This window comes from Microcaecilia unicolor, chromosome 6, assembly GCF_901765095.1.
Source record: "Microcaecilia unicolor chromosome 6, aMicUni1.1, whole genome shotgun sequence".
Classification (NCBI taxonomy): Eukaryota; Metazoa; Chordata; class Amphibia; order Gymnophiona; family Siphonopidae; genus Microcaecilia; species Microcaecilia unicolor.
Window position 1 is genome coordinate 286,352,051 of NC_044036.1, and position 18,678 is coordinate 286,370,728.

The 18,678-nt window shown below is 46.0% G+C and overlaps 1 protein-coding gene across 4 annotated transcripts in view; it reads right to left on the reverse strand.

Moving 5' to 3' along the window:
* Positions 1-18,678, reverse strand: part of STKLD1 (serine/threonine kinase like domain containing 1) — a 57,447-nt gene that overhangs the window by 10,716 nt on the left and 28,053 nt on the right. For 3 of the 4 annotated variants that reach the window (XM_030207716.1, XM_030207715.1, XM_030207714.1), the window contains exons 11-14: positions 17,019-17,102; positions 14,791-14,907; positions 5,694-5,834; positions 3,101-3,229 (exon numbers count right to left, since the gene is read on the reverse strand). In XM_030207716.1, coding sequence (XP_030063576.1) covers positions 3,101-3,229; positions 5,694-5,834; positions 14,791-14,907; positions 17,019-17,102 — 471 coding nt within the window. The remainder of the gene's footprint in view (positions 1-3,100; positions 3,230-5,693; positions 5,835-14,790; positions 14,908-17,018; positions 17,103-18,678) is intronic. The other variant, XM_030207717.1, reaches the window with a different exon arrangement.

The following is an 18,678-nucleotide window of genomic DNA, read 5'->3' on the forward strand; positions in this document are numbered from 1 at the left end:
CATTCTGCTGGGGAATGCTCCTCCCTTATTGTCACGTAGTTTCCTCTGATTGGTCCGTCTTACGTTGCCTAGTGTTGCCTGGGAACAGTGTTGTGATGGTCCTTTGTGTTTTAGAATGTTGAGGGTGTTTTTTCTGATTGGTCCCTCATGTGAGGGCAGGGCAGGGCAGAGAGACATGGTCAGTGTTGTGGCTTCACCACCATGAATCCATGAACCCTTCAGGGAGTGACTGACTTCAGAACGTTGTCTTCAGAACGTTGAGGGTGAGTTTTATTATAGTAGATATATATATATATATATATATACACACAATAGTAAAAAAGGCCCGTTTCCAAAACAAATGAAACGGGCGCTAGCATGTGGTTTTCTTTTTCTTTTTCTGTTTGATATTAAGGGATATATATTTTTTTAAAAAGGAAAAGAGTTTTTTTTTTTAAGTTGTAAAGTCTGTATGAGTGTTTGTGGTTTTGAGGGGGGGTTGTGGGGTAGGGTAGCGTTGCTCTGTATGAGTGTTTGTGGTTTTGAGGGAGGTTGTGGGTGTCTGTGGGTGTATGTGCCATTTTGTGGGGGGGTGTTTGTGGGGTAGGGTTGTTCTGTATGAGTGTTTGTGTTTTGGGGGGGATTATGGGAGTCTGTGGGTGTTTGTAAGAGAGAGATGTAGTTTTTTACTGTTTCAGTTTTTGTATTAAGGGGGTTGGGGGAGGGAGTGTGTGTGTATGAGTGTGAAAGCAAGATGTTGTCTGTCCATGGCAGTGTGTGGCATTTTGGGTGGTGGGCAGTTTGGTTGTATGTATGTGTGTTAGTGAGTGATGCTGATTGTCCATATTAGATGTGGGGTTTTTTTGTGGCTGGTAGGGGGTGATTCTCTGCGTGTGAGTGTGATACAGTAATCTTAATTCAGCAGGGCACTCTGATGTGGTATTTGTAGGCACTTGTATTTTTGTTGAAACCAGAGGGATCCGTTGCAGGCAGGCAGTAGGAGTAGATATAGGTTTTTTTCGAGTGTGGAATGTGGGTGGTGTTCTGTAGGGGGGGACGGGGCTGAGGGCGCATGTGTCTGGAGGTCTCCTTGTAGGCACTGATTTCAGCTGGGCACTCAGGTGGGCTGTGATCCGTTTTTTTTAGGGGGGGTTGGGCGCCGGAGGTTTCCGTTTGGGTGGGGTTTTTTTTTTGGGGGGGGGGTTGGTTGGTTTTAGTGTGGAATGTGGGTGGCGTTCTGTAGGGGGGCGGGGCTGAGGGCGAATGTGTTTGGAAGTCTCTGTTGTAGGCACTGAACGCCGGCTTGGAGACTCACCGCATGAACAGCTTGCAGAGTAAGGTCCGCGATGTAGTGGTTGTTTAGTGGCGTTCTTCATCCGCGCTTTCCTCGCGGTTGGTCCCCGTGCTGGTAGCTACCCCCTCCTCAGGAAGGGGCGGGACTCGTGTGTGTTTGTTTGTTTTTTCCTGAATGCCGCTGCATTTTCTTCGCTGTCCCACTCCTGCTCCTCTGCAGCACCGGTCCCAATCAAAGGCTTGGTGGTTTCTAAGTCCATGTGAGTGTTTGGGAGGTGGAACCGTACTTTGTGTGCATCACCTGAGGCACAGCCAATCAGCAGCGCGTGGGCGGGGTAAACACTGATGTTCAAAAAGTGGTCTCTGCCGCCTCACTTTAGAACGTTGGGAAAGTGAGGCTTCATTAGAATGTTGGAGGTGCGTTTTATATAGATATAGATATATATATATGTATATATATTTTTATATATATATATATTGTAAGGAGGTTGGAGGGTCTAAGCAACTCAGGCGGAGGTATGGGGCCAGACTACATTCCCCACAAGGCCCTGAGAGAAGGGAGCAGGGTGGTAGGTCCCAAAACCCGGTATGGCCCCCACATGGAAGGGAGGGGGAAAAGGACTGGAGAGAGCAGCTGCGATGGCAGGCGAGGGCCAGAAGGGGGAGCAGGGATGACAAAGCTCAATACCCTTGGGTTAGAAATCAGTACAAGATTCCTTCCACCTGGGAGGAGGAGGAGGTCTCCAACCAACAGCCTAGCAGAGAGGCAGAGTTAATGGAGTGCTTGGAGGAAGGAGAGTCTGGAGGGATCAGCACCCCCAGGTTTGGAGGAGCCAGTTGACATGGACTGTAATTGTACTTTGGGGCAGAGTTGCAGGGACTGAAGGCAGTGGGTGGTCACAGAAGTCAATTAGCTGTGTTGTGGGCGGTGTACGGCCATTCTGCAACCACCCAAGCCGAAAGACTTTTAAAACTGAAACCCAGGCTGTTGAACTGGGGGAGAACTTGGATTTAAAGGGAAGTTTTTTCTTGTTGCTTTATTTTGGAAACTGAATGGGACTTTAACCCCTTGAACTGAGATTTTGTGGAGGAGGGGAAATAAACTGTTTGGAACTAAAAGCTGTGTTGTCTGGAAGGACTTTGTTTGTGGACTGCTAAAGGGAGCCTACCACCCCTGAAGGTTTGCTACCGGGATTACAGTTATTACAATATATATATATATATATATATATATATATATATATATATATATATATAGCCCACCCATATTAGCTCTGGGCCCAGCCAAAATGTCAGGTCTGGCTACGCCACTGGAACTGAATGATTCTCTTCTTGACTATTAAAGCCTTTATTGGTTGAGGAAGGTTTTGTCTTACTCTAATTTTCCTGTATGTATCCATTTCTCTTGGATTTTCGATCTTGGTTCTCCTCTTTACAAAGCATTTTCTAGTTTATTGCCTAAGTGATGTTAGCACTAGATGATTTGATTTCCTTGTTATTATTATTTCTGAATTTCTTTTCTTCAAAGATTTTTTTTCTTTGATGTTTACTATGTAAAAATGTACAACAAAAATGAGCTCTGAAAAGTTCCTTAAGTCCGTTCTTTAGATGAAGAACATCTTTGGAGGATTACTACATAGCAAAGAATCTAGTTTTCCACAGAACTGTTATTGTTACTAGGACTTTGTAGTATGAGACAGAAACAAAGCCAATTTTTCCCTGAAATCAGCATAATCAGTGGCATTGTTTAATGCAGCCAGTAAATCTTCAGCACAGAGGAGAGAAAGCACATCTACCCAGGTGTTTCTTTTCAGCACATAACACTTACCATTCACAGATACTCCCCAGAGCACTCCCAAGCAAGAAAGACAGAGGCTCCTATCTGCTGAGAAATGACGAAGGACTTTCAGTACTTCTAAGACAACGCCAGCTTTCCCCAGTGACTCTGCTGCTTTGTCTGACAAATACAAAGATGCAACAGTCAGCAAAACTATGGTCAAGTGCTACCACCACAAAACCAGTAGCATAGCCATGGATGGGCCCAGGCCCACCCAGCAGCAGCACAGCTGTGATATTGCTGCCAGGGATCCCCAAGTGCCACCAGCTGAAGACTCCCAGCATCTCTTCCTTCCTCCCACCCCCAGATCAGGAATCTCTTACCTCCAACTCCACCACCCCTCCGGTACCTTTTAAATCCTTCAGTTCTTCCCAGGCAGCAAGCAGTGACTCATACCCATTGCTCTTGTTGGCCCTGAACTTTCCCTCTGATGCAACTTCCTGTCAGGGTTGCCAGGTGGAAAATTTTTTTCCAGCCCACTCGAGCCCAAAAAACAGCCCAAAAACCGCCCAAACACAAACCCCGCCCCTGACACCCCCGCCCCCGCCGTCATCAACCCCGCCCCCACCGTCACCGGCCCCGCCTCCCACGTCACCGGCCCCGCCTCCCCGTCATCGGCCCCGCCTCCCACGTCATCGGCCCCCGCCTCCCCGTCATCGGCCCCGCCTCCCACGTCATCGGCCCCGCCTCCCACGTCACTAACCCCGCCCAAAACGTCATTAACCCCACCCAAAAACGTCACTAACCCCGCCCCCCGCGGCCGAAAAAACCGCCCTGAAGGCCAAAAACAGCCCAAAAAACCGCAACCCGCCGCGGGCAAAAATTTCCCGCGGCGGGTCGCGGAAAACCGCCCAATTGGGCGGTAAAACCGCCCACCTGGCAACACTGCTTCCTGTTTGCGGGGCCAGAAAGTTGCATCAGACAGAAGGCTCTGGAATCACGTGAGCAGCAAGTATGAGTCGCTGCTCACTGTCAGTGAAGAACTAAAGAACTTAAAAGTACCGGAGGGGTTGAGAGAGTGGAGGTAAGAGACCCCTGATCTCTGGGAGGGAGAGAAGAGATGCCAGATGCAGGACAGGGTTCTTCTGCCCACCCACTTTGGGGTAAGGCCTTACTAAAACTGAGTATCTGGCTGCACCCCTGCATAAAACACACTGGATTCCAGAAAGTTGTCAGAGAAAGTAGAAGACAAATGTGTTCCACACACCATTGGGACCTTTGAGAAGTGGCAGCAGTGACCCCATTTGTTAATACTTTGCCTCCTGCTTGCTGGTTGATTGGTGCCAAAGGAGTTTTACTTTTGTCCCATGAAAAAAGATTAAAGCATCACTGAAATGGTCAATTCAGATGGGCCCCTAAGGAGGAGGGAAATGAGGGGTCATAATAAGGATCCATAGCTTGATTGGGATTTATTAACCACCTTTATAAACAGATTTAATTGTTCTGTCTGTTTACCTGTCTTATCTAGATTGTAAGCTCTTTGAGCAGGGACTGTCTCTTTTTGTGTATGGTGTACAGCGCTGTGTATGCCTTGTAGCGCTATAGAAATGATAAATAGTAGTAGTAGTAGTAGTGTTGTACAGCAGGTCCAGTGTAACATAAAGCTTACAATTTTGTTAACAATAGTAAAATTAACAAATATAAACAAATACAATAAATGAAGCAAAGTTGGAAATATGATGTCCATTATAGCATGAAAGAGCATTAAAATAATATAATATTATGACTGAAATAGCATTACAGAATCATTGTGGAGGAAGCCACAAAGAATAATAACATCAATAAGCACAAATAAAAAAAAAGAAAATTCCATATTGCAAACAACATAGTCCAGACTTTTGCACACCACTGTACATAACGTAACATGCAGACTGTAAGAGGGGCAGTAACTATTCTTGGAATTACTAACACCAGACAGCACTATCTGTCAGGAAGAGCTTTATGTTTTAGGGCCCTGTTTACTAAGCCATGCTAACCATTAGCGCATGCTGTGTAGGCACCCACAATATTCCTACACAGCATGCCCTAATTTTGTGCACGCGTTAAAAACGCTAGCGCACCTTAGTAAACAGAGCCCTTAGGCTCTAAGGGCCTCTTTTATCAAGCCGCACGAGCGGCTCCCGGTGCGGCAATGCTGACAAAGCCCACCCACTTTGAATAGGCTCCGTTGGCAACACCAAACGGGAACTGCCAGCGTGGCTTGACAAAAAAGACCCTAAGTCTAGGATCTCAATTTGTCTTTTATTCTAGGAAATCACATGAGAATAATCAGAATAACTCAATGCACGCCACTCTTCTCTCCCGACCTTAACCTAACCTCTCTTATAAGACAATAATGTAAATTAATATAATCAAAATTGTTACTAGACTGTACCATGTGTTATGTATTTTCCAACAATTTCTGAAGTGGGAGGGTCCTGGCTTAGCTTCTCAGGATATAGGGAACCCCAGTTTGTTGGGCAGTCTACAACAGTGTTATTTCACACATTTGTAGTATTGTGGGCAGAATTAATTAAAGTTTGTTTTTAAAAAGCATGAAAAACAAATGTGCCATTAAATAGCTGCAAAGCCCTATAAGACCTACCATTAGCTGAAAGCATCATTAAGAGGCAGCAACTCAAGGACAGGAGTTCCTTGTGATGGAAATGGGTCCTCACTATTTCTACTATGACACTGATTAGCCTTTCATTATTTAGTGCTTCCTCATTCAGACTCTGCTCCAAAGCTGTTGAGAGAGAGAGAGAAAGAGAGAGAGAAGCAGGATAGTTATCTCTGTGGGACTGTGCTGGTTCTTTCATTTTCAAGCAATGAATGGGCAAGAGAAGGAAGAAAATGTCTTCAGTGAACACCACAAAAGGTTCAGATGTGCTTTCCTTTAGTCCCTCCAGCCCAGCCCAGAATGTGACTGATGGGTTGTGCACACCTTCCAGCAGGTGGAGACTGACTCTAGAGAGAGCCAAAAAGAGCTCTGGCCAGCCACAGAAAGATCCAGAGTTCTGTCTTCAGCATGTGGAAGGTGGTGAGCCCTTTAGTCTCTTCAACTATTCTTTTTTTTCTGTATTAAAAAAAAAAAAAAAGTTATTGGTTGCAGGCTAAGGGATACTCTTTTTACGCCTTTTTCCATTCTGTGCGCTGGTGTCTGTTGCATGTATTTGGAGGCTGAGGCCCGAGGGGGTCTCTATACGCCTCAGGGGTGCCAAACTCGGGTGGTTGGGTCCCTCCCCCCAATTCCTCCCGTTGTGTCCTTGAAGCGCTGGGCACTGCCAAGTGTTTGGGAGCGCTCCTCATACTCTTTGTGGAAGATTGTTAGAAGCTTGGGAGAGGCAGCTGTGTGAACAAGCAGAGCAGCTCTGTTTCCGCCTTTTCGTGCAGTGTTTTTGTTTGTTTTATTGGCTCTGGTTTCCCTTTTGGAGCAGCCAGTTCCTGCAGTAAAGATGTAGCCACAGCAGCGCTTTACAGCGCAGTGGGATAGCAGAAAAGCTACACCAGTGTGTGGTCAGTCAGCGGCAGGGAGTTGCAGCGAACGGTACTTGTAAAATATTGCACTGTGGTGGAAATTTCAGCTGATGCCAGTCCCTCTCGGACCATTTCTCCTTGTCCAGGGGCCACATCTCAGGTTGATGCGGGAATCAGTAAGACTAAAGCGTCGGCTCCTGTTTTGGTGGGACCTGCTGCCATTTTACCCTCTCAACATGGAGCAGTGGAGTGGCAGGCTTCCTTACCACTCCTCTTGTCAGAGCTGTCTGGAGTAGCTCTGCCTGTTTTTTTTGGTAGTGCCAGATGGAGGTTTCCCTCCAGAATTTGTCCTTCAAATGTATAAGGCATTTGTTTTGCACAAGTCAGGGCCTCCAGCAGCATCTTCGGGAGAGTGCTTGGAGAGGCAGGTGGCCACTGCAAAGCGGCCTCAGGCATCCTGGAATTTGGAGGAAGATTTGGGTTCTGAGCCAGATCAAGAGATGATTCCTCTGTACAAGGCGGATTATTTAGAGGAAGGGCAGGTTTCTGAGGACTTCGGCCCAGTAGACCTAGGTGTTGAAACTTTCCTCCAGGGAGAGGATTCTTCGGTAGTTAGGATCTTTCACAAGGATGACTTGCAGAAGCTTATTTCTCTGGTGGTCACTACTTTATATTTTGAAGAAGAGGAACCCACAACAGTGGAAGGCCATAAGGTAGTGTCGCGTTCTCGAGGACCTTGGCATACTGCCAGGCTTCTTCCCCGAGAGCACTGGGTTCATGAGTCCTTGGGCCACTACCGTGGAGCGGCAGTGGCAGGCAAGATCACCTTCATGGTAGAGACGAGACAAGACTGGACCGGAACCCCGGACTGGAGTTCTACACAGGAATACATGGAACTGGAACGCACCGGACGGGTGCGCACTGGAGTGGAGCCCGCTGGACTGGAACACACTGGAGTGGACCCACTGGACTGGAACATACAGGAGTGAAGCCCGCTGGACTGGAACACACTGGAGCGGAACCCACTGGACTGGAACCCGCTGGACAGGTACACACTGGACCTAGGCTTCACCTACGCTTAGCCACCTTTCCCCGAGGGTTGAGCCCTCAGGTTCGGGCAGCCGGCAGGGCTTACAGGAAAAACCGGAACTGGAACTTGCAAGCAGGAACAGCAGGAATCCGGATACAGAAGTGTCCCCCAGGCACCTAGGCGAAAGCAAGGCATACAGGCAGGGAATGTCCGGGTTCCGGCAGAAGGCGGGTTCAAAGCAATGGTCAGGTCAAGGAGCAAGACTATGGCTGGAGCTTCAGTATCAAGGAGTACTGGCAACAGACTGAACAAGGGCTGAAGCTCCAGAAGCAAAAGAAAACACACACGGGAAAACCAGCAGGCTAAACACAAGAAGACTAGGAACTGAACACAAGCTAACAAGAAAGCTATGCCCAAGCTAACCAGTCATACACTAGAACCATACACTAAGCAAACCCAGGAGATCTGGTAAAGCTGTACACAGGCTAACAAGCACAGCTGTGCCCAAGCTAACAAGTCATACCCTAGAAACATACACTAAGCAAACACAGGAGATCAAGCAAAGCTGTACACAGACTAACAAGCAAAGCTGTGCCCAAGCTAACAAGTCATACACTGGAAACATACACAGAGCACACAGGAGAACTAGCAAAGCTGTACACAGGCTAACAAGCAAAGCTGTGCCCAAGCTAACAAGTCATACACTGGAAACATACACAGAGCACACAGGAGAACTAGCAAAGCTGTACACAGGCTAACAATCAAAGCGGTGCCCAAGCTAGCTAGTCAAACATAGCAACTCACACAGAGCAAACAATGTAGCAGTGTACAGAGCACTCTACATACCAGGGCCCTTAGACGAAATGCAAAGGCAAGGGCTGCAGGCTCTAAGTGATTAATAAAGCCTTTCAACACCAGAGGCACAGCTACAGCAATCTCCTTGCCTCCAAACAGAGGCTTGACACACAAAGAACTCAGCCCAAAGGAAGGAACAACGGGAGCCATCTTGGATACTGGTATAGAGGAGTCGGCAGCCATCTTGGAAGAGGCATAGCCCACACAGGTGAGGTCCAGTAAGACAATCAGCAGCTGCACACAGAGCCAGAGAGAAATTAAGACAGAGACAAGCAGAAGCCAGCACAGCCACTGACTCCCAGAAACAGGGTAAGAATGAGGGTGGTCACGGCCACAGACGTGACAGGTTGATCTTCTGGTGAAGGGCAGGAAACCGGGTAGAGCCTTCCCTATGCACCAGGACATCAGGGATATCAATCAAGCTCAGTGGGATGTCCCAGATTCTCCTTTTCGACTCACTAGGTCTATGATCTGGCTCTATCCAGTCCCTTATTCAGACAAGTCTTTTCTCAAGCCTCCTGTAGTGGACGCAATGGTCTCAGCGGTAACTAAAAGGAATACTGTGCCTGTGGATGGGGGCATGGCTCTTAAAGACATTTAAGATCACTGTATGGAGGTTCTGTTAAAAAGTAGTTTTGATGTCTCCGCATTTGTCTGAGAAGGTCTTGGATAGGACTTCAGATGATCTGGCTTTGATACATGTTGACATGGCTAAGATTGAGATGGGCTTTGTCTTTTTGACGGATGATTTGTTGAGAGCCTCTTCTAAGTCCATGGCCTTAGGTATGGCGACTAGACGCTCTCTTTGGCTGCGGGGCTGGTTCACAGATGTGGCGTCTAAATCTAAGCTGAGTATGTTTCCCTTTTGGGATCCTTTTGTTCGGAGACAAGTTGGATAGGTTAGTCCACAGTTTAGGGGATACGAAGGTGCCCTATCTTCTGGAGGACAGGCTTAGGGCATCGGGTCAAGGCATGCCTTCAGGGCGGTCAGGGTGGAGATTTTCATAGGTATACAGCAAGTACAGGAGTTCCTATGCAAAGGTCCCGTTTCAGAGAAATTAGTCCTTTTGAAGAGCCCATAGAAGAGGCAGAGATGCTGCAGCCTTTCACCTCAGCAGCCCATCCTGCACAGTGAAGGTTTTTGGGTCCAGCCTTTGATTTCTGTGGGAGCTCACTTAACACATTTTTATTGGCGGTGGGCCCAGATTACCTTAGTTCAGTGGATGCTAGAGGTTATTCGTGACAGGAATGCCTTAGAGTTTACGTGGCATTTTCCAGACACCTTTCTGAAGTCTCCCTGTCATTCCTGACTCAAGGCAGGCGCGGTCAGAGATACTCTCCAAAGGCTTATCAACCTACATGCTATTTGTCCAGTTCCCTCCTCAGAAATCAGACAGGGTTGTTATTCTATTTACTTTGACATCCCAAAGATGGAAGGATCTTTCCGACTGATTCTGGATCTCAAGGCTGTCAATCACCAGTTTTTGTAAGAAGACTCTTCGCTCGGTCATAGTGGTGGTCCGGTCTGGGGAGTTTTGACCGCCCTGGACTTAATAGAGGCCTATCTGCATATTCCAATTCAGCCCATGCACCAGCAGTTTCTTCACTTTGCAGTTCTGGGTAAGCACTATCAGTTTCAGGCCCCACCTTTCAGGCTCGTTTCGGCCCCGCGCATGTTCACAAAAGTTATAGCAGTGCCTTTCAGGAAAGACAGTATTCTACTTCATCCTTACCTGATTGACTGATCAGGGCAAAGTTGTATCAGGAAAGCCTACAGGTCACGGCCTGAGTGGTTCGGTTCCTTCAGTTCCTCGGTTGGGTGGTCATCTCTCTCAAGAGTCATCTAGTTCCATCTCAGTCCCTCAACTACCTAGGGATGTCCTTCGATACATTGCAGGGTCGAGTGTTTCTTCCCCAGATCAGAATTCACAAGTTGCAGGCTCAGTTTCAAGCATTTCTGCACAGGTCGGTGCCATGTGCAAGAGATTATCTCAAGTGTTGGGATCCATGGTGGCGATGATAGAAGTGGTACCTTGGGCCAGGACACATATGAGATCTCTACAGAAGGCCCTCCTGTCTAGGTGGTTGCCACAGAGGGATTCTCTGCTGGTGGTTGCCACTGTGAGCTCAGGAGCTCAGCAGCCTCCATTGGTGGCTTTGGACAGCCAACCTGTCCAAAGGGATGCCTCTGGATCCACCGTGATGGACTGTAGTCATGACAGATGCCAGCCTCAGAGGCTGGGGAGCTCACTGTTAAGGACGGTATGAACAGAGGCTTTGGTCTCGGTCACAGACGACCTGTTCGATGAACCTCTTGTAAATCAGAGCAATTCATCTGTCACTGGAAGCGTTTCACCCACTGCTACCAGGCGTATCACTATGCATCCTTTCAGACAATGCCACAGCGGTGGCTTATGTCAATCAGTAGTGGGGGAATGAGGAGTCGGCAGTTAGAACTGGAAGCGGCACAGCTCATGAGTTGGACAGAAATTCATCTGGCTGCTATCTCAGTGTCTCATGTAGCGGGAATGGCGAATGTTCAGGCAGTGTCTCAGTCACAACACTTTAGACCAGGGAGAATGGCTGTACAGTGCAACAGCATTTCAAGAAGTCGTGGCATCGCTGGGGGTTTACAGTCATTGACCTCTTGGCCTCAAATCTCAATGTAAAAGTGTCACAGTATTTCAGTCGAAGAAGGGATCCCAAAGGGAAAGGGGTAGATTCTCCATCCTTGGCCGTCGGGAATTCTGTATGCATTTCCTTCATGGCCTCTGGATCGAGGTGCATAGGGGTCTAGTGATCTTGGTGGCACCGGATTGGCCTCACAGGCCTTAGTATGCTTATCTCATGTGCCTTGTTATTGGCCCTCCGCTCAGATTGCCAGGATCTCCAGGTCTCCTAGTCCAGGGGCCGGTAGCTCATGCATATCTGGCTCGATTTTGTCTTACAGCTTGGCTCTTGAGCGAGCTCAGTTGACAAGGAGGGGTTACTCTGCCAATGTGATTTGCCACGATGCTTAGGTCGCATCATCATTCAACTTCGCTGAATTACATCAGGACTTGGCAGGTTTTCGAGGCATGGTGTTTGGATCAGGACATTTCTCCGTTTCACGCTTCGGTAGCGGAGATCTTGTATTTTTTACAATGAGGTTTTGATAAGGGCCTGGCACTAGCTTCACTTAAAGTCCAGATTGCAGCTCTGTCTTGTTTTGGGGGGCGTGTTCAAGGAAAGGCGTTATGTAGTCATCCAGATATATCTCGGTTCCTTTGTGGAGCGGGTCTCATTCATCTTCCTTCTAGGGCCATCTTTCTGACTTGGGACCTTAATATGGTTCTCTCAGTTCTTACTGGGTCTCCCTTTGAGCCCATGGCATCCTGCTCTGAAAGATTTGATGCTCAAGACAGTGCTTTTGATAGCCTTTGCCTCGGCTAGGAGGGTGTCGGAGTTGCAAGCGCTTTCTTGTTGATCTCCATTTTTGGAATTTTCTAAGGAACGGATAAGTTTTGCACCCTGTCCCTTCCTTTCTCCCTAAAGTCTTGTCATGGTTTAATTTGTCCCAATCGATAGTTTTATTGGTACTAAGTTCTTTCTCCGGTTCAAAGGATCAGCGCCGTTTGCAAACTCTAAATGTCAGGAGAATCCTTAAGTACTATTTAAAGACTACAGAGGAATTTAGATGGGTGGATTGGCTGTTTATCCTGATTGGATGTTCCCGTAAGGGGTTACAGGCATCTAAATCCACTGTTTCTAAGTGGCTTAAAGAGATGATTGCTTCAGCTTATCTTCTTTCTGGAAAACCTATACCAGATGGAGTGAAAGCCCATTCTACGAGAGGGCAGGCTGCATCTGGGCAGCGCACTTCTTGGTGCCTCGTTTGGAAATTTGTAAAGCAGCAAAACAGTCATCCTTGCATTCATTTTATAAACATTACAGACTGGATGTTCAGTGTCATCGGAAGGCAGTTTTTGGTACACATGTTCTTACGGCAGGTTTGCTAGGATCCCTCCCATAAAAATACATTCTGGGCTGGTCCAGAGGGACTATAAGGAAGGAGAAATTAGTTCTTATCTGCTAATTTGCTTTAATTTAGTCCCTCTGGACCAGCCCAGATCCTGCCCTGGAAATGTATGTAATTATTTCAAGTTATGCAGTTCAGTTCATTGGTTTTTCAGTTGGAGCTGCTTTATGCGTTCGCACAGGGCCGTGCCTAGGGTCTCTGGCGCCCCCCTGCAGACTATCAGTTGACGCCCCCCCTGGTCATCCCCCCCCCCCCCCCCCCAAGGTTGCCGCCATTGCTGCTGTTCACCCCTCCACCCCCCCCCCGCTCACACCTCCACCCCCCCGTCCGCCCAGCCACCTTCAAGGGCGCCCAGCCACCTTCCCTCCAGGTCCGCCCACCCAACAGACAGACCTGCTAAGGAAACACGCGGCGCCAGCTCCCATTGCCGGCCACTGCTGCTTCTCCTGTTGAGCAGCAGCGGCCGGTACAAAAACAAAAACAGCTGATTTTAAGAAGCAGGATTGGCACCACAGGCAGCCATCAGTCATTGGCTCTGCAGCCGCTCCTCTCACCTCTCATTTGCAGAGAGGCAGAGCCCAGGGGCTCCATGTACACTCCCTTCCAGGATCCTTCACCCCCAAAAAAGGGAGAAACTCCAGCATTGCCCACAGCTTTCAGGGGGGGGGGGGGTGGAGTTTGTAGTCCCCTATTCAGCCAATGAGACAAGTTCCCAGTCAGTCACCAAAGAGGAATGCAGAAAACATGAACACAACTCATTTCACATTAGGAATATCTGATAGAACATTATGGAAGATTCTTTGACATATGACAAGATGGAACAAAAAGTTACAAAGCCTAGAGGAGGGCTTATTAGTCTCGATTATTATTATTAATTCTACAATGGCTTTTTTTTTTCAATTTCTCTTTCATTACATGACGCAATGCACACATTAAGCAAAATTGGTGTACCTAATACGCATATATATATATATATATATATATATTCACACAGGAATGACGGACTATAATTAATTATTAAAATGCTGTTGCCCTTCCTCATGGCTTCATCACTTTATACGCACATCATCCACTTGAATGAGTAAATCATATAATTAACAATTTCCACATTAAATATTTATAGCCCAACTGAGTTTTCCTACTAGAATGCTCCAGCAAATCAGTTTAAAACATCCTTTGTTAATACTTTAGCATGAAACAGGAGATCACGTCCAACTCATTTTCTTTGCAAGAATCTTTACACATTTAACTACTCTGAGGTTTGCAAAAAAAAAAAAAAAAAAACACGACGGTTCTGCTTGCTTTGGCCAGAACCTATCAGACATCCTTCCAGAAAATAAAAAAATAAAAAATAAATCTCACAAATGCTTTCAACCACAATCTGATCACGGACGGGTAGCACAAGCCTCTGAATTCCACTGCTCCTTTGCACAAAGCAGCCTGATTTACACAGCAAGGGTGAGAAGAGAGGAAAAAAAAAGCACATTAACAACAAGTCAAGGCGAAACCTTACCAATGATGTCCACCACAGTCTGACTCTCAGCAAAAAACAAAATGAATGCGGAGCACCGTGGGAGCGGGCAGCAGCGGATCATCCAAGCAGCGGCGCCGGCTCTCCTCTCAGCACTCCAACGCGGTGGCGGCGGCGGCAACATCGTCCAGGTCCTTCAGAGTCAGACTGCCTGCGAGGCTCCAGGCGCGGCGTCACGCTGTGCATGGAAGAGCTGGGGCGGTGCTAAGCCTAAACAGACGAACGACCGCTACGCACCGGAAGGCAGCAGCCAGAGCCAGCAGCGCATGCGCATATAGGCGCCAACACGAGAGGTTTATATTTTTAAATTTTAGAACAGTGACTCGGCCGGCGGCAGCGGCACCCTTGAAGGCGAGGCGCCCCCCTGCCGTGCTTACCCCGCTTACTGGGTTAGCATGGCCCTGTGTTCGCAGTTTCTTGGTAAAAAAAAAAAACAAACGGCAAAGTAAGCAAATTGTGCAGCAATTTGTTCTATTGGGTTTGTGACAAGCACATTACGCAAGAGGCATATACTTGTTCATAGTATTGTGTGGGTGGCTGCTCAAGTTTCCCGGTTGCACAGAATATGTTTCTTTCACTTTCTTCTGCTTTGTTAAGATAATACTGGATCTTTCTCTAGCTAGCCAGGGCTCTTGTTGGCTCTCTCTCTAGAGTCAGAGTTCTCTGTCTCCACCTGCTGGAAGACGTGCACAACCCATCAGTCACATTCTGGGCCGGTTCGGAGGAACTAAAGGAAAGCAAATTAGCGGTAAGAACTAATTTCTCCAGATTTCTATCATGTAATTTTTTACCTTGGCTAATGATTTCATACATCACTTTGTAGCCTTGTAACAGCAGTTCCACACAGCCAACGTGCTTCTTCATTGCATTGCTCACACAAGGTATAATGTCTGATATATAAGATAAAGCTATAAAAGAAACAAGATATTCCAAAATATTTTAACTTTTGCAAAAAGGTAAATAAAATAAGGATCTTTATGCTTCCTCATGTACCCAACCATGATTTAAATTATCCGCTAGGATGGTATTGGTAGAATTCTGTGATTTTTATGTCAGATGAAGTTGCTCTGATAAATGTTTTTGAACCAGTGCCTAGAATGGTATTATCATCTATAGTCAGTAAAGCAGTTCATTCAACAGAATTTAATCCCACATTAAGGTTAAAGCCATGTATCAATGCAGCCAAACCAACCATGGAGATTTAACATATTGAATCTTCCACCAGAGAAATCCAAAATCACTGGATTAAATAATTTCACTCAAAAAAAAACACCAAAAAATAAAAACGATTTGTCTCCTAAAAATGAAAACTCACATAACTAACATTTTATTTAATTAGCATAGGAACTTCCTATAGCATGTAGCCGTACATAAAATCACATTAAGCTAACATTCCTTTTTAATAGCTCCCCCCCCCCCCCCCCCCAAAAAAATCTGCATTTAAAAATTAATTTATTCTGCACCCTTTGAGCTCAAAGGTCCTGAAACCCAAACCAGTCCATGTGCTCAGTCTAAATTACCCTACTGGAGAAAAACCTGAAAGAGTTACCACTTTCAGAGATCCTTATGCTAAACACACTCTTTTTAAATTTTGAGAACCTGTCTTAGCCTATATAGGATTGCTTGCCTACCATCTGCTGGACACAGAGAAATACTGAGAGAGTGGAACATGCATGGGTCCTATATTGGGCGATGTCAGCAAAGCAGCCTGGGATGCCCTTCTGAAAGAGGAGGTGGATGGAAGCAAAAAAAGATGCAAGAATTCAAAAAGGAAAGGCATATATGTATAGGTTCCTAAAAGGCAAGAAGGTGTAAACCAAGTATATTGTAGAGCATGTCAGCTATAAAAATGACTTGTGAGCTTCTAAGAGATCACAGGGAAAGTAATCTGCACTGAACGAAAGGTACAAATCCAACAACAGAAGCATAAGGAAAGTAGCCTGCACAGTGCAGTAGGTACAATCCCAAGAGCCTTCCTGGTCAGACTCATTTAGTATGTTACTATGTCTCCATCTGCTGGTAGGAAAGCATAAACCCCAGGCAACTGGACTGGTCTGGTGGGATGATAAGAAAAAGTGCAATTGGAACTAAAAAGCATAGAAGCAGGGCCACCGAGAGGAGGGGCAAAATTCCCCAGGCCTGGCCTCCAAGGCGTCTGTCTCGCTCTTGCTCCTTATGGGACCCAGGTGATTGCGTCCCAACAGCAGCAGGAGAGAGAAAACTCCAGCACCGGGCCCCCCTAAGTAGCTGGGGAGGAGCAGACACAGGGCTTCAGAGTCTCTGGTTTGGCTGGTGGGTGTCCCCAAGCCCTGCCAGCAGAAGCCTTATTCCAGCGCTGTTCCCTTCACATTGCCTGCCCTATTGCTGCTTTTCCCCTTCATATTGTGCACAATCATTTTTTGAGCATGCACGTGAGGGGAAAAGCAGCCACAGGGCAGGCAATGCGACGAACAGTGCTGGAGGAAGGCTTCTGCTGGCGGGGCTTGGGAATCCCCGCCAGCCAAGGTATGTGGAGCTGCGGAGGGGGGAACGGAGGTGGGGCAAAATGTCACCCCCTCAATTTTGTGGTCTGGCAATGCGGTGGTCTTGGGGGGGGGGAGCCAGCAGCAGTGGCCCTAGCCCAGGCCCGGCTCAGTCTCTCAGCGACCCTGCAATAGAGACCAGCACTGGGATACAGGCCCTTCTCCCTCAGACTGAATGGCTCAGGAGACTGACACTAGGATACAACTACTACTATATGTAAAGGTAGAGTGGAAAGGGTGGACTTTGCGTTAATGCGGGGCAAATCCACTGCTTATTTTTAGGATAAGCAGCTTAAAACGTATTGTACTGTTTTGGGATCTTGCCAGGTACTTATAACCTGGATTGGTCACTGTTGGAAACAGGATGCTGGGTTTGATGAACCTTTGGCCTGTCCCAGTATGGCAATACTTACGTACTTATGTACTTATTCTTCTTCAGTTGGCATAACTCCCCTTAAGTCCTCCACCATTAGGCAAAGTGAAGTGTGTAATCTTACCATCCTGGTTTCCAATAAACTTAGTGAGATGGTGCAAAGCTGCTACTTGGGCATCCTCAAATGCATCATAAAACTCCATGAACTCTATGAGAACAGGACAACAGCTTAAGGAAATTGGTTTTCACCAATGAACTTACAGAGACTTCACAACAAAACTATCCTGTAACCTGGCCCCAGTTCTGCAGTCACCAGCAAAATGAAAACAATACCATTTCCCTCTGTTGTACTGACTGCTCTCTCCCAGACCTCCACACCCAATCCTATTTCCAGGAAGCTATTAAATTTCCCAGACAGGCTCACTGGAGATGTACACCTTGGCAATCACTTTGTCACTTTACAGTTGTCTCACAGATAGATGTTACAAATTAAATTTATTAATAAATGTACTAGAATCTCTGCTTTGCTCTTTATGAAGAGCCCCATTTTAGGAAGACCATAGAGATTGGAATTGAGACATCCAAGACATGCTCAAATGTGAAGGCATTTTAAAAAGGAATCTGCTGACATGGAGAGGCATTTTTTAAAGAACATACAAGTCAAAATTGGCATGTCCTGTTCATAATGTCCAGAAAAACCTTGTCCATCTCATACCTATGTTTGAACAGGAAAAACATTGTGATTCCCTGTTTGAAAATATGTGCAAATGTGTTCTTATGCAGAAAATGTCTAAAATGAATATCCATTTTCCAAAATGTCCAAAATATGAACACCAAAATGTAGGCAAGAGCTCTCCATAATATTTGATTGTAATTTTTTGTACCTATCCTTTTGGTTCTAATTTTAATTAATAAGTTTATCAATTTCTATGTAAATTGCAGGTTCTGTTTTTAATTTATAAATTGCTTTCCCTTTGTCCCCCCCAACCCCATACCTTCCTACCTTTCCCTCCTCTGTTACATGTATATTGATATTCTTTGATTTGAATATTTGTTATTCCTTGTACTTTGCATTTTTTTTTATCTCAGTATCATTATAAATTAACACAATTTCAAGGAAAAAAAATAAATGTAATTTTGTAATACATTCACAGAAACAAACAATAATCCCCACAGATATCCATACAAAAATATTTTATATATATGTTGTGCTCATTTGTGTTGAGTATTCGACTTTACATCTTATGATATTTATGCATTGGATGTCTCAATAAAATATAATCATCACACCAAGTCACTTTTTTGTATTTTTTTAAATGGCAAATAAGAAACACATAAATCTTTAGAAGTACTGAAGAGAAAACGTTTCTTAAAATTCTTCAAAAACAGTAATATGAATATTCTTTCAACTTTCACATGATTCAAAAATCTCTTAAGTTATATTTGTAACACTGAAACTGCACAGATCCCGACATGGTCCATGTTTCACATAGCTTCTTCAGGGGAAGGTTATCAATAGAAATCAAACAAAATAAAACATGGAAAAGAAAATAAGATGATACCTTTTTTATTGGACATAACTTAATACATTTCTTGATTAGCTTTCAAAGGTTGCCCTTCTTCCTCAGATCGGAAATAAGCAAATGTGCTAGCTGACAGTGTTTATAAGTGAAAACATTCAAGCATTACTGTGAAAGTCTGACAGGGTGGGAGGAGGGGGGTGGGTAGGAAGTATGCATGGGGACATCAAAGCATATAATTGATATTCTAACAGGGTGGGTGTG